Source organism: Camellia sinensis, chromosome 3 (assembly GCF_055761805.1).
Source record: "Camellia sinensis isolate YWXY chromosome 3, ASM5576180v1, whole genome shotgun sequence".
Classification (NCBI taxonomy): Eukaryota; Viridiplantae; Streptophyta; class Magnoliopsida; order Ericales; family Theaceae; genus Camellia; species Camellia sinensis.
The window spans coordinates 202,478,861-202,495,429 of NC_138963.1; the positions used below are offsets into that span (position 1 = coordinate 202,478,861).

General features: G+C 33.7%; 1 protein-coding gene and 1 long non-coding RNA gene across 2 annotated transcripts; both read left to right on the forward strand.

The window, feature by feature from the left end:
* Positions 1-5,507: 5,507 nt before the first annotated feature.
* LOC145823041 (uncharacterized) lies at positions 5,508-6,070 on the forward strand. The gene is made up of 2 exons (XR_014365121.1): positions 5,508-5,593; positions 5,843-6,070. It is a non-coding gene; the product is annotated as an uncharacterized LOC145823041 (long non-coding RNA).
* Positions 6,071-8,812: 2,742 nt separating this feature from the next.
* Positions 8,813-12,645, forward strand: LOC114281781 (D-3-phosphoglycerate dehydrogenase 1, chloroplastic). Its single transcript, XM_082921981.1, has 5 exons — positions 8,813-9,734; positions 10,554-10,930; positions 11,010-11,120; positions 11,219-11,314; positions 11,857-12,645. The coding sequence occupies exons 1-5, from the start codon at positions 9,206-9,208 to the stop codon at positions 12,526-12,528; spliced, it is 1,785 nt and encodes a 594-aa protein (XP_082778107.1). The 5' UTR covers positions 8,813-9,205; the 3' UTR covers positions 12,529-12,645.
* Positions 12,646-16,569: the final 3,924 nt, after the last annotated feature.

Here is a 16,569-nt window from a genome sequence, read left to right on the forward strand (position 1 = left end):
GGAAATGATGGCTTTCTAGGTTAAAAGTGCATCTAATTATTGATTTAGTTCAGCATAGAAAGCTCGCTCTTTTAGCTTCTGTGATTAGGAGCCAGAGTCCCACCAGTGAGAACCGCAGTACTGAGAAAAAGCACACTCTTTTAGTTTCTACGATTTGTGAAGCAGTGTCTTACGATGTTGGGCTAACGTGTAATGTTTCTGGGTATCATAACTCGACAGAACTATTGATATATATAAGATTGTTTCAGAAAAATAAGCTTGCAAACTGTTTGATTGAATTGAAAATATAAAATTGAAATAATTTGAAAAAATCAAAAGTTGATAGATTTGAAATGGGAAAAAAAAAACAAAAAAAAAACACTGAATTTATGACGTAAATCCCCTATGTAGCTATAGGGGTATCTTGGAAAAATCAAGAAAATGAGACATCCACACCAACAAATGCCTCCCTTTATAATAGTATAGATAGATAGATAGATAGATAGATAGAAGATATGTATGTATTTGATGTGAAATTATGGGAGAAAATGATGCATAAAGAGGCCCAAAGAGTTCAGAACAACTCATCACTCTTCTCTGTCTGTCCGTCTTTCTCTCTCTCTCTGTGTCTCTGTTACTCTTCTCTTTCTCTCTCTCACTCATCACTCTTCTCTGTCTGTCTGTCTCTCTCTTTTTCTCTGTGTCTCTCATCCATCTCTCTTCTCTCTATCTCTTTTCTCTCTCTCTCTCTCTCTGTGTCTCTCACTCATCTCTTTCTCTCACCACTCATCTCCTCTACCACCTTCACCACTACTGTAAACGCCATTTCACTACCACCACTACTACCACGGTCGCCATTTCACCTCTACGACTACCATTACTACTACCATCGCCACCACTCCACTACCACCATTACCACTATTGCCACTACTACTACTACCATTACCTGTCTTTCACCACCGCCACTCCATCTACTCTACCACTACCATAACTTCACCACTAATCTCCTTCGCCATCACCACCACCACCATCGTCTCTTATCCACCACCTTCACCACTACTGCCGCTTTCTCTCCTCTACCACAAAATATTACCTCTCTTCTCTCTTTTACTTATCACTCTTCTCTGTCTGTCAACTCTTCTCTCTCGCTCATTTATCTTCTCTCTATTTCTCTCTCTCTGTCTCTCTCGCCCATCTTTCTTCTCTCTTCGTCTCTCTTTTTCTATGTCTTTCTCTCGATCATCTCTTTTCACTCAATTTCTCTCTCTCTGTCTATCTCTCGCTCATATCTTGTTTCTCTCTATTTTTCTATATGTCTCTCTCTCTATCTCTTTCTCTCTTTGTCTCCCTGTCTCTCTCTCTCTCTCTATATATCTCTTTCTCTCTTTGTCTCTCTCTCACTTATCACTCTTCTCTATCTCTTTCTCTCTCTGTGTCTGTCTCTCGCTCTTCTCTCTCTCTCTCTCTTTCTCTCTATGTGTCTGTCTGTCTATTTGTCTCTCTCCCCCATTGTGTTCACATTGCTCACTCTCTACCACCACTATTCTATCTCCCTTACCACTACCACAACTTCACCACTTATCTCTTTCACCATCACTTAACAAAAAAAAAAAAAAAATGGGTCTAAAAAAATAATTTTCATTGGTCACAAAAAATTAACTTTATTTTAATGGAAAATATTATCCCTACTTCTACCAAAAAAAAAAAAATAATAATTTTGTATTCATTAAAATAAATATGAAACAAATAAATTTTCAACCTTGCTAAATGAAAAAACAAAAACAAAAACGACCCCTTAAAATAAATATGGGTCGTAAAAAAATATTTTTCATTGGTCACACTTAAAAGCTATGATCTAAATATTTTTAATCACACTTAAAATATGTGATCTAAATTTTTTTAATCATACTTAAAAGGTGTGATCTAAATGTTATTAATCACACTTAAAATATATGATTAAAAATGACCCCTTTTAATCACACTTCCAAAGATCACACCTTAACAAAACTAAAAGGTGTGATTAAATAACATACATCACACAAAAAAAGTGTGATTTTTATATGTTTTTGTAGTAGTGTCATTTTACTTTTGTGTATATTTTGTGATGAGGCCTCTCAGAAAGCATTGAGGTAGAAGATCAACAGAGAGCTATTAATTTGGATGAATTGTAGCAACTTCATATTCTTTTGCTTGTAACTTAGATAAAATTTGATTAGAATAGGGAGAGATTTCAAAAAAACTAGAAGAACACAACCAATTTGTTGTGAAATTCCATGTGTTCTTTTTTCCTTATCCTCTAAGCATGTAAGTGAAACATAATAAAAACCAAATAAGTGGCAAAATGAGAAAGGGAAACTATTAAACATGGATTGGAAGGCTCACATAATAGGAGATTAATTTATGCTTCCTTAAAATGCATCTTTCACATCATAGAATAAAGAACTAAGATTTCAGTTTCTATGATTGTATTTTCTGTTTGTTCTTGAGTTTAGCTTGATTCTACCAATTTTACTTGATTGTTTGGGAAATGATGGCTTTCTAGGTTAAAAGTGCATCTAATTATTGATTTAGTTCAGCATAGAAAGCTCGCTCTTTTAGCTTCTGTGATTAGGAGCCAGAGTCCCACCAGTGAGAACCGCAGTACTGAGAAAAAGCACACTCTTTTAGTTTCTACGATTTGTGAAGCAGTGTCTTACGATGTTGGGCTAACGTGTAATGTTTCTGGGTATCATAACTCGACAGAACTATTGATATATATAAGATTGTTTCAGAAAAATAAGCTTGCGAACTGTTTGATTGAATTGAAAATATAAAATTGAAATAATTTGAAAAAATCAAAAGTTGATAGATTTGAAATGGGAAAAAAAAACAAAAAAAAAAAAACCCTGAATTTATGACGTAAATCCCCTATGTAGCTATAGGGGTATCTTGGAAAAATCAAGAAAATGAGACATCCACACCAACAAATGCCTCCCTTTATAATAGTATAGATAGATAGATAGATAGATAGATAGAAGATATGTATGTATTTGATGTGAAATTATGGGAGAAAATGATGCATAAAGAGGCCCAAAGAGTTCAGAACAACTCATCACTCTTCTCTGTCTGTCCGTCTTTCTCTCTCTCTCTGTGTCTCTGTTACTCTTCTCTTTCTCTCTCTCACTCATCACTCTTCTCTGTCTGTCTGTCTCTCTCTTTTTCTCTGTGTCTCTCATCCATCTCTCTTCTCTCTATCTCTTTTCTCTCTCTCTCTCTCTCTCTGTGTCTCTCACTCATCTCTTTCTCTCACCACTCATCTCCTCTACCACCTTCACCACTACTGTAAACGCCATTTCACTACCACCACTACTACCACGGTCGCCATTTCACCTCTACGACTACCATTACTACTACCATCGCCACCACTCCACTACCACCATTACCACTATTGCCACTACTACTACTACCATTACCTGTCTTTCACCACCGCCACTCCATCTACTCTACCACTACCATAACTTCACCACTAATCTCCTTCGCCATCACCACCACCACCATCGTCTCTTATCCACCACCTTCACCACTACTGCCGCTTTCTCTCCTCTACCACAAAATATTACCTATCTTCTCTCTTTTACTTATCACTCTTCTCTGTCTGTCAACTCTTCTCTCTCGCTCATTTATCTTCTCTCTATTTCTCTCTCTCTGTCTCTCTCGCCCATCTTTCTTCTCTCTTCGTCTCTCTTTTTCTATGTCTTTCTCTCGATCATCTCTTTTCACTCAATTTCTCTCTCTCTGTCTATCTCTCGCTCATATCTTGTTTCTCTCTATTTTTCTATATGTCTCTCTCTCTATCTCTTTCTCTCTTTGTCTCCCTGTCTCTCTCTCTCTCTATATATATCTCTTTCTCTCTTTGTCTCTCTCTCACTTATCACTCTTCTCTATCTCTTTCTCTCTCTGTGTCTGTCTCTCGCTCTTCTCTCTCTCTCTCTCTTTCTCTCTATGTGTCTGTCTGTCTATTTGTCTCTCTCCCCCATTGTGTTCACATTGCTCACTCTCTACCACCACTATTCTATCTCCCTTACCACTACCACAACTTCACCACTTATCTCTTTCACCATCACTTAACAAAAAAAAAAAAAAAATGGGTCTAAAAAAATAATTTTCATTGGTCACAAAAAATTAACTTTATTTTAATGGAAAATATTATCCCTACTTCTACCAAATAAAAAAATAATAATAATTTTGTATTCATTAAAATAAATATGAAACAAATAAATTTTCAACCTTGCTAAATGAAAAAACAAAAACAAAAACGACCCCTTAAAATAAATATGGGTCGTAAAAAAATATTTTTCATTGGTCACACTTAAAAGCTATGATCTAAATATTTTTAATCACACTTAAAATATGTGATCTAAATTTTTTTAATCATACTTAAAAGGTGTGATCTAAATGTTATTAATCACACTTAAAATATATGATTAAAAATGACCCCTTTTAATCACACTTCCAAAGATCACACTTTAACAAAACTAAAAGGTGTGATTAAATAACATACATCACACAAAAAAAGTGTGATTTTTATATGTTTTTGTAGTAGTGTCATTTTACTTTTGTGTATATTTTGTGATGAGGCCTCTCAGAAAGCATTGAGGTAGAAGATCAACAGAGAGCTATTAATTTGGATGAATTGTAGCAACTTCATATTCTTTTGCTTGTAACTTAGATAAAATTTGATTAGAATAGGGAGAGATTTCAAAAAAACTAGAAAGAACACAACCAATTTGTTGTGAAATTCCATGTGTTCTTTTTTCCTTATCCTCTAAGCATGTAAGTGAAACATAATAAAAACCAAATAAGTGGCAAAATGAGAAAGGGAAACTATTAAACATGGATTGGAAGGCTCACATAATAGGAGATTAATTTATGCTTCCTTAAAATGCATCTTTCACATCATAGAATAAAGAACTAAGATTTCAGTTTCTATGATTGTATTTTCTGTTTGTTCTTGAGTTTGGTCTGAAGTTTCATGATAATGGTAAGCAACTAGCTCAGTAACTAATACAGGGTATTAAGACAGAACTTTAGATTTGATATAGTTGTGGAAGAAAGAAAGGGATATGAGTTTGGTATCAGTAATTGTTCCATATCTTGTGAAATGTAAATAGATTTTTTCACAATCTATCTTGCCCATGCTTATATGCCCCCTAATTGTGAACGGTGTAAATTACTCGTTTTTCTTTTTTCACCCAGAAAAATCATCTTATAATGAAATCTCAACAAGTCCTCTAATCTATATTTCAAAGAATTGAATGAAACTAGTGAATAATTTGAAACATCTTTTAAGTTGAAATGATATATAGGAAAAGGATAGATATGAACAATGCAATTCTTTATTATCAAGCATTAAATTTGTTTTACTAGTGATACATTTCATTGTTATATTGGTTCATTCTTCCTTACAGGAACAATCAAAAGCTAACATATTTGTCTTACTAATGATACATTTCATTATTATATTGGTTATTCTTTCTTATAGGAGCAATCAAAGGGTAACATCGCGAACAGAGAAAGGATGTATACAAAACACAGGTGTAGTTCTAGGTCAATCCCTGTTAGAGTAGAAAAACTGGTACGTATCCTTGCACTTTAAGAATTAAATGGACCAATATAAGTTATATGAACTTACAGCACATTAATGGGATGCACCATTTGTGAATTAGCCTTAAAATTAATTTTTTGTTCTCATAATCTCGAAAAAAAAGTCTGTTAGAGGGGTAAATTGTATAATTGATCTAATTGTAAATTGATGAGTTACTAATGTTTTTAATCTTTTGTATAATTAATTAATTACTAAAGCTTTTAATTTATTTTTTTGCAGATTGGATTGGGGTGGCATTTTTGACGTGCAACAATGATCTAATTTGCTTGAATGTTCATTTTTGTTTGATAAGGATACACATACTTTGTGGAGTTGCACTAGTTATTGTTGGATTTTTGGTAAAATTGAACAAGTTATAACTTTTGGATATTTTGTGGATATTTCACTATTTTATTGTATTAGGATGAAATTATTTGTGATGATGAATGGATATTTTCATTTTGTTAATTCGTAAATGTGTTGATAACAGGTTAGGTTAAGTTGTGATGGAATTGTTATATTCAACAGGTTTCAACATGAACAGGGTTATATTTGTTGAACTAAAATTTAGATTTTGATAAAATAGGTATATAATATGGAAAAAAATATTATGAAATTATTGACAAAATTTTCCATCCCTAAAGAAGGTTCTTTTGTCTCTTATTTCGATTAGGTGGATGATTAATTTTGTCATGAATTTTTTATTTCGTCACTAAATGCATTTGTCGTGACAAAAAATATTGTCACATTTTGTCACTATTATCCTCAATGTGTGACGAATTTTTTTTGACATTATTTTATCATTTTTAATGATGAATTTGTTTTTGTCTCTATTGGTAGCTTCTTTGACAAAAAAATTTCGTCTTCGTTTATATTAAATGTGACAAAATTATTTTGTCTCCATTTCTTATATTTATGACAAAATAATTGTGTCTCTAATTTCTCCTTTAATGACAAAATATTTTGTCGCTAATTACTTACAAGTATGTTCCCAACAGAGTGTATTTAAGACAAAAAAATTCGTCACAAATTTATCATTTTTAATGATGAATTTGTTTTTGTCTCTATTGGTAGCTTCTTTGACAAAATTTTTTTGTCTTCGTTTATATTAAACGTGACAAAATTATTTCGTCTCTATTTCTTATATTTATGACAAAATATTTTTGTCTCTAATTTCTTCCTTTAATGACAAAATATTTTGTCGCTAATTACTTACAAGTATGTTTCCAACAGAGTGTATTAGAGACAAAAAAATTGGTCACAAATTTATCATTTTTAATGATGAATTTGTTTTTATCTCTATTGGTAGCTTCTTTGACAAAAAAATTTCGTCTTCGTTTATATTAAGCGTGACAAAATTATTTCGTCTCTATTTCTTATATTTACGACGAAATACTTTTGTCTCTAATTTCTTCCTTTAATGACGAAATATTTTGTCGCTAATTACTTACAAGTATGTTCCCAACAGAGCGTTTTGGAGACAAAAAAATTCGTCACAAATTTATCATTTTCAATGACGAAATTGTTTTTTCGTCTCTATGACCCTTTAGCGACGAGGCTTTGGCAACAAAACGGGTGACGAAAAATTTTCGTCGTAATTAGTTTGGGTGACGAAATACATATATTTTGGGACAAATTTGTTTCGTCTTTAAATCCCAAATTTGTTGTAGTGAAAGGTACTACCCGCTCGAGCGCTCAAGTACCCGTTAGAGCGCCACCGCTCGAGCGTAAGGAAACCCGCTCGAGCGTAAAAATCACACCTGCAGAAGTTTTGCAGGGACACGAAAAACTAGGAGTGTGCAATATCCGCTCGAGCGCAAAAGGACCCGCTCGAGCGGAACGACCAAAAACCCGGCAACAAGATTTCAGACCAAGGTTCAACCCACCTGTTCGAAACAAGCCCAACACATCCTATAACTCAAACAAATGAAATTTAAGGATGACAACAAGATAGATACAACTACCAACTTCACAGAACCGAGTCCGGAATACAACAGAACAGTAAAGGGACAATCGGGATCGCTATAACAAATACTAAGCTTAATTAGTTTTGGTTTTTAGAAAACAGTTTTTAAAAAATTCTACTTTTTTATTTTCCTTATTTTAATGTTTCAATGAATTTTTTAAAATATTTTAAGTAATTGTTTTTAAAAATTTTTTTAGACAAACCTAACATAAATACACTTAAAAAATATAATATTTGTGAAAAAATATTTTAAAAATACAAAAAAAAATACAAAAATTCAATATATTTTTTTTTGTATTTTTGTGTATTTATTATTTTTTTAAAATATTTTTTCACAAATCTAAATAAAGTGCATTTAAAAAAATAAAAAAATTACTTAAAATTTTAAAAATATTCACTAAAAACAAAAAAACACGAAAAATAAGAAACACAATTTTCAGAAAATTAAATTCAGAAAAGTGAAACCAAACACACTACCTCGTTTGGCAAGCAACTGTTTTAGCCTAAAAATCAAAAAGTTGCCAAAAAAATCAAAAAGCCTATAACCTCTACCAAAAAGTTAAAGATTCAATATTCTCTCTACTTTTTATATATCTTTTCATAAAAAACTAAAATATCATCCCAAACATACTATTTTTTTACCTCATAATTTAGTCAAAAAATCAAAAAGTTACTAAAAAACATGTTCCCAAACGAGACAGCACTTTTAGTAATTTTTTAAAATTTTTTAGCTAAAATATTATATAAAAAATTAGTATGTTTGAGATGATTTTTTAATTTTTTATAAAAAAATATGTAAAAAGTAGATAAAAAAGAAAATTTTTGATTTTTTAATATAAATTATTGATTTTTTAAATTTTTATAATAACTTTTTAATTTTTAATCTAGAAACGATGTTATCAAATGAGATCTGAATACAATTAAATCCGCATTTTATAGACAAAATTGAAATTTTCGACGCCAAGTACAATCAGTTCAGGATCATGAAACAAAAATCAATGGTGCTACAGACCCCCAGTGGGGGTCGCGCCCCCAGTGAGGTGGCGTGCCCCCACTGGTTAAAACTCAAAAAAAAAAATAAAATAAAATAAAACAGTTTTTTTTTTGGCCCAATCACCATCCGCCACCTCACTGGAGGTTGACCCCCAATGGGGTCCGAAGCATTATTAAAACAAAAATGCCTTAGACCCCAGCTAGGGGTGCTGGGGTCGGCTCCTATTGGCCCAAAAAAAATTGTGTTTTTTTTTTTTATTTTTTTTATTTTCGGCCAATTCCAGTGCACCACGTCAGTGGCCGTCTGTAGCATAACTCATCATGAAATTCCCTTATAATTAGGAAAGATAGAGTACATGATTTGGTGAACTACTAATGAAATATATGTAGAGAATTTCTCTTTTTACTTTGGATTTTGTCAGCAGCCTTTGAATTCCAACACACACACTGGCAGACTGGTCCATGCAAGGCTTTCCTTCACCAAAATTATTTTTTCAATTTTCTTCACCGAAAGCGACTGTCACTGTTCCACTGCACGACTCCGTTTTTCCGTTTTTCCTACAAAACAGGAGTCTCTGACAAAACCTTGAAGTATTACTAGTTTAATCTTTCTATTCCTCTCTCAGAAATCGAAACACAGAGTAATGGCTGCTTTTTCATTCACGTTGGCCAAATCATCTCCCTCTTCTGTCTCATCATGGACTCTCTCTCTCCCCTCCTTCCTCCCAACCACCACTCGCCGCCGCCGACACCCCAAGTCCGTCGTCGTAGTCTCGGCTGCGGCGGCGATGAACACAAAACCCACAATTCTCGTCGCCGAGAAGCTGGGCGAGGCGGGTCTTCAACTTCTCAACAACTTCGCCAACGTCGATTGCTCTTATAACATGACCCCAGAAGAGCTCTGCACCAAAATCTCTCTCTGCGACGCCCTAATTGTTCGGAGTGGAACCAAAGTCACCCGCCAAGTCTTCGAGTCCTCCGGCGGGAGACTCAAGGTTGTGGGACGCGCCGGCGTCGGAATTGACAACGTTGACTTGTCGGCGGCGACGGAGCACGGCTGTCTTGTCGTCAATGCGCCGACGGCGAATACTATCGCCGCCGCGGAGCATGGGATCGCTCTTCTTACTGCCATGGCTCGTAACATTGCTCAAGCCAATGCGTCCGTCAAAGCTGGTATGTGTGCCTTATTGGGTTTTTGGTTCTGATTTATTTATTTATTTATAATTTTTGGTGCAGGCATTTGGTCGAGCAAGTCATGTGCTTTCGTATAAAAACTTTTGAGCTTTGACACTCTCTCATGATAAAATTTTAATTCCCAATTGATCAGATTACAATGGTGTTCAAAGATTCTCATGATTTCATTATATATATTTTTATTGTACTACATTGTTTCTCACAATTCTACTAAATTCTCATGATTTCATGCCTTGCATATCTATATCAACACCTAGTAGATTTTGTCAATAGAAAATTGATATACAAATTCACTTTGTAAACTTACATATTAGGCTTAATGATGTGTGAATGAGATGATTGGTAAATGATTAAAGAACATATTACCTTAGATATTTTAATACATTGTTATATTATTAAGTTTGAAAAGTGAGCTTAAGTTTTGGACTTTTTTTTTTTTTTTTTCTTTTTTTAACAAGAATTGTTAAACTTGGATAGGACTACTTTGTCAATAATATTGAAAGCATGTGAGGGCTTTTCTCCAATTTTGAAAATCAAAACACACACACAAAAAGCCCTCTTAATCTTTAGTAATAACAACGATATTAGCAATGCGGAAATAGAACACAAAATTGGACACAGAAAACATATAGGAACGCATAATTAGACACGTAGAACATATGGATCGAACATATTTTATAAGATTTGTTAGTGGAACTTCTCAAAAATTTTATCCAATCAATTTGTTTTATTGTGTCTGGTACTGTGGTTGATTCTTCTGTTCATAACCTTATTGTACTTATAATTGGGTGTGTCCAGGGAAATGGCAGAGGAGCAAATATGTTGGAGTGTCACTAGTAGGGAAAACACTTCTAGTGATGGGTTTTGGAAAGGTTGGATCAGAAGTTGCACGGCGTGCCAGGGGGCTCGGTATGCAGGTGATTGCATATGATCCATATGCCCCTGCAGACCGTGCCCGTGCAATTGGTGTGGAGTTAGTGACCTTTGATGAAGCCATATCGGCTGCAGATTTTATCTCGCTGCATTTGCCTCTCACTCCTACTACGTCCAAGATTCTCAATGACGAGTGTTTCTCTAAAATGAAGAAAGGTGTTCAGATTGTCAATGTTGCTCGTGGTGGTGTAATTGATGAGGAAGCTCTAGTGAGGGCCCTCAATTCCGGGATTGTTGCACAGGTTATTCTCGTGCTTAACTTTGGTTCCCTTGCTTGTATAACCGACAACTAAGAATTGATAAAATTTAATTTTCTTGCAGGTGGCACTTGATGTATTCACTGAAGAACCTCCACCTGAAGACAGTATGCTGGTGCTACATGAAAATGTTATTGTAACTCCTCATCTTGGTGCCAGCACCATAGAAGCTCAGGTATATATGCCGTCTTTCCTATTCCAACCGGTGATCATACTTTGTAGTTTTCTCTTTTCAAGTCATCTCATTGTACAATTATGGGTGATTGTAACCAGGAAGGTGTGGCTATTGAAATAGCTGAAGCAGTTGCAGGTGCTTTGAAAGGAGAACTTGCTGCCACTGCAGTTAATGCACCCATGGTTCCTGCTGAGGTATTATCCAAATCCTTGCTTTTTGTTTAGCAATTTGGGTGTGCAAGAGGCATTTCATCTGATTTCACAGGTGTTATTAGTATTTTCTTTTTTAGCCTGAATTGAGAAACATGATTAATCATGTATCTTGAAAGTTTCATAAGTTACAGGAATTTCCTTCTGAATTATCAGTTTTTGTACATTAGAATGTCCCAAATCAATTGCTTCTATCTGTTTTATGCTTGTTATCATGAAACTTAAGGCAGTTTTGTAGATATCCTTGTATATTGTGCACCAACCAGAATACTTAGAACAAGCTAATCAGTCAACTCTTAACTATTTTGTCCCACCTGCCACATCCATTTGAATTTATAGTTCACACATGTCAAGTCCAGCTTGGGTCATGCAGTAATTCGTAGAACGTTCATTATATCCTATTATGGAGTTTTAGCTTATTGACAGCTGGTAGGTCCTGACGTGTTCTCTGTATCTATTAAAGTAGAAAATAAAAGAAAAAAAAAAAAAAAAGAGCTTGTTTGAGAGCTTGTTTTAATGTGACACAGGTTTTATCAGAGCTAGCTCCATTTGTTGGACTGGCAGAAAAGCTTGGCAGGCTGGCCGTGCAGCTAGTTGCCGGTGGAAGTGGTGTGCAATCGGTGAAGATAACGTATGCTTCTGCTAGGGGTCCAGATGATCTTGATACTAGGTTGCTCCGTGCTATGATTACCAAGGGTCTGATTGAGCCCATTTCCAGTGTTTTTGTGAACTTGGTAAATGCTGACTTCACTGCCAAACAGAAAGGACTGAAAATAACAGAAGAGAGGGTCGTGTTGGATGGTTCTCCTGGGAAACCACTTGAATTCATCCAACTTCAAATTGCTAATGTTGAGTCAAAATTTGCTGGTGCAATTTCAGAGTCTGCTGAGATCAAAGTGCAAGGAATGGTGAAAGAAGGGTTACCCCATTTGACGATGGTGGGGTCATTTGGAGTGGATGTGAGTTTAGAAGGCAGCCTCATACTCTGCAAGCAAGTAGATCAGCCTGGCATTATTGGAAAAGTGGGGAGCATCCTCGGACAGGGAAATGTTAATGTCAACTTCATGAGTGTGGGGAGGACAGCACCACAGAAACAGGCAGTCATGACAATAGGTGTGTATGAGGAACCTGATACAGAAACACTACAGAAAATCGGGGAGATAGTGGCTATTGAAGAATTTGTTTTCCTTAAGTTATAGTTTGGTTAGTCTGATCATGCTTCACTATTTGATTTCAATTTTGAAATTGTTGTAGAAATGGTTTGTCATTGAATATGTCATTTTTGTCTTATAAATAAAGTAACTAGTTTGGGGTAAGTTGATTTAATGTGAATGTGCTACCAAGGGTAGTAATTATTAAATCAGTTTTCTTTTCGTTTTCCATCGCATACAACTGCTTATGATTACTGATATCAATATGGATTGATAATTGTTTTCTTTTGTTGAGAATTAGTCCTTGTAGCTTATATTTCCATTTAACTGTTATAATGTTAAATTGTTGTCTAGTTTTTCTCCTCTCTCTCTCCCCCCTATTGTGTACATGTTTTTAAGTTCAGGGAACAATAGAGATAAATAGAAAAAGTGCATTGGAGACAAAGATGGAGAGGCTGGATTACAAGTCATCAGGGCATGATCCAAGACCCATCCAAGAAACAGAATATGGAGATGATCGATCCATCGCACAGATAATGAGAATCTCAGTATCTTGGCTCTAGGGGTGAGCAGCGGCTATACCGGTCCGCTAAAACCGACCGAACCGAACCGATCCGTCGCATTTTGGACGGATGCGTGATGACAAGCGGACGGTTGTGGATTGATTTTCTCCAATCCGCCAATTTGGCGGACGGCAGATTTGAGATTCCTTTGGCCCCAACCGAACCGCCAAACCGCGAGCACCCTTATTAATTTATAAGACTTTGTGTTTTCAATTTGTTTAAATACTTTGTTTGTGTTTTTAATTGAAAAAGAGTTCAAATATTCTGTTGAAAAAAAAATTTCAACTTGAATATATTTTTTGAATTGAAAAAACTAAACGTATTATTTATTTATTTTTTTTGGTTTTTAAATCTAACTCTAAAAGTAATAAATAGATAATATGGTATATGCTGGTTGGTTTTTGTTTTCAAAAACATATATAAATGTAACAATACAGAGACATACAATCTCTACTATTGCTCTGTTCATAGTTTTGGTGGTTTGAATTGTTTTTATATTTTAAGAACCACAGATTGTAATACTTTATGTGGATGAGACATGCTGTGATTGTAATATGTGGATGAGGCATGCAGTAATTGTGATAATTTAAAGTTTCAAACTTTCTTTCTTTGGATGAGGCATGCAGTAATTGTAATATTTTTTTAAGTCATTGACTGTAATACTTTTTTTTTTTTTTTTTGAGAAAGTACACGAGTTGAATTATATTGAAAATTTATAAAATTTCAAACCGCCAAACCGATTCGCATCCATCCGCCAAACCGCCAATCCGCTCAATCCACATCCGTCGGATTGGCGGACAGATGCGGATTCATTTTCTCCAATCCGCCAATCTGGCAGACGGATGGCGGATTGGAGGTTCTGTGGCCACAACCGACCCACGCCCACCCTTACTTGGCTCAAAATTTAGTCTGCAAACAATGCCCGCTTCTAACGGTGACAAGAACACTAGATGAGTGAAAATTAAGTAAAGAGATTATCTGAAGTTTTCCTTATTTTCTTTGTTTTCCTCCACTATTCCACTCTTCTTTTGTCTTGTTTAGTGGAGACTAGGGGTATTCTTAACTAGTAAACAGAACTCAACTTCAGACATTTGCCTTTGCCTAATGTAATTGCAGAGACGCATGACACTCTATAGAGGGCCATCCTATTTTAGTGAACTAAGTTGATATGGTAGGAAAAGGATTTGTGTGTGAATATGGTTATTGTGAATGGGAATATGAATATCAAGTTGGCACAAATGTCCAGAATTTGTTCTTTAACTCGTACAAATTATTGTACCTAGACCAGTAGAGTATCAGATAACATGTATCCTTTTCTATGTTGCAGATTCTATTCTTTTTTCAGTGCTCAAAATACTGTGACTAATATGATCAAGTCTAATAGCTATATATTTTATTTATTGTATAAATTTACTTAAGAAGTAAAAACAATGGATGCAAATTGATTAGATTCCTATTACATTTAATCTTTAAGTCAGTTCTTTCACAATCATAATCAAGAATATTGCATTAAGTTGAGAGAATGAATAATCTTTAGCATATGGGAGGGGGTAAAATCCATTCTCTCAACTTCTTCCGCAACTTTGGCTATACAATACAACAATGTTAAAAACACTCTTCCTAGTAACAATTTGAAACACATCAGAAATTTTGTATTAATAAGATTATTGATGTAATCAGTTCGGGACGGTCAGTGTTTGCATGAAATTTTACACCAAATCGATAATGTCAGTTTTATTATATTGAAAATTAATAAAGACCAAATTTTTTATCAAACCACATCAAACCGCACCGATTCAAACGGTTCGGCTCAATACTATTTAATCGGTTTAAGTACTTTCAAAATTGAGTCATTTCTTAAATTTGTAGTATAGTAAATAATTTATATAAAAATATTAAATTAGCCATTGGTACACCATTCTAACCATACCTAATCTAACCATTCACAAAAATACAAACAAAAAAATTAATAAATACTAAGTCTTGAAGCTTTTATGAATTAGAATTAGAAACAAAATATAATTTAAGAACCAAATTGGCAATATTATTCATTATATATTTAATATATATTATATGTACATATATTCGGTCGGTTTTGGTGCAAATTGGTGTATAGTATATCAAAACCGGTACCGAACCGAAAAACTCAAAAAAATTAATTTCCAAAACCGAACAGGCTGAATCGTATTAAAAAAAAGACCAAATATGACCGGTTCAATCCGGTTCAATTGATTTTGTCAATTTTTTCAGTTTTTCTTACATCCCTAAATAAGATGGGCGAATTACACTAACAGTGCCTATAGTTTAGGGCTCATGTCAGTTTGGTTCCTAAATTTTCAATTGTAACATATTTAAACTTGAATTTTAATTCTTGTTCCAAATAAGGACAACTGAAGATACCATTTCTCAATTTCAAGGGTAAAGTCATCAATTTGATAAAATATAAACCAACTTGACAAAAAACCGAACAGGCTGAATCGTATTAAAAAAAAGACCAAATATGACCGGTTCAATCCGGTTCAATTGATTTTGTCAATTTTTTCAGTTTTTCTTACATCCCTAAATAAGATGGGCGAATTACACTAACAGTGCCTATAGTTTAGGGCTCATGTCAGTTTGGTTCCTAAATTTTCAATTGTAACACATTTAAACTTGAATTTTAATTCTTGTTCCAAATAAGGACAACTGAAGATACCATTGCTCAATTTCAAGGGTAAAGTCATCAATTTGATAAAATATAAACCAACTTGACAAAAATAAATGTCAAAAAAATATTTTTAAATTTTTAAAATTATTTCTACCCATCAAAGATAAAATTATGTAAAATTGATAATTTTTATGCACATTTATTTATTTTACCAAATTAAGTTTTGGTATGTGTTTGGATGATGATCATGTAATAGGTGGTTGTTAGGCTTTAATGTGTAATCGATACTATGAAATATTTTTTGTTTTGGATGTTTTTATTTAATGGATTGGTTTAATAATAATATCAAACTTGTCGCCATATTTGACTTTTGAAAAAATAAAAACTAATTTAATGAAAATAAAAACAACCGCCCATTACATGATCATCATCAAAACACATAATAAAATTAATTTAGTAAAAAATAAATAAATAAATATGTAAAAAAATTATCAATTTTATATAATTTTATTTTTGGTGAGTAAAAATAATTTTTTAAAATTTAAAAATATTTTTTCAATATTTATTTTTGTCAAATTAGCTTATATTTTATCAAATTGACGACTTTGTCCTTGAAATTGAGCAATTGTATCTTCAATTGTCTTTATTTGGAACAAAATTTAAAATTTTGATCAAATGTATCATAATTGAAAAATTAAGAATCAAAGTGACAAATACCAAAGTATAAAAACTAAGGTGATGCATCAATAAATCCCAAATTAACAACTTATATACTGTTTAGTCCTAAAAATTTTCTTATAGACTGAAAGGTCTCATTATAGGGAAATTGACCATAGAGGGCATATACATCAAACATCATCAACATCAAAACAACATCAT

Bases quoted from the DNA above. Each gene is read 5' to 3' on its own strand.
- LOC114281781 (XM_082921981.1), top strand. From the start codon at position 9,206: ATGGCTGCTTTTTCATTCACGTTGGCCAAATCATCTCCCTCTTCTGTC. The intron at 10,931-11,009 runs GTTATTCTCGTG...ATTTTCTTGCAG, and splicing joins ATTCCGGGATTGTTGCACAG to GTGGCACTTGATGTATTCAC. The intron at 11,315-11,856 runs GTATTATCCAAA...AATGTGACACAG, and splicing joins CACCCATGGTTCCTGCTGAG to GTTTTATCAGAGCTAGCTCC.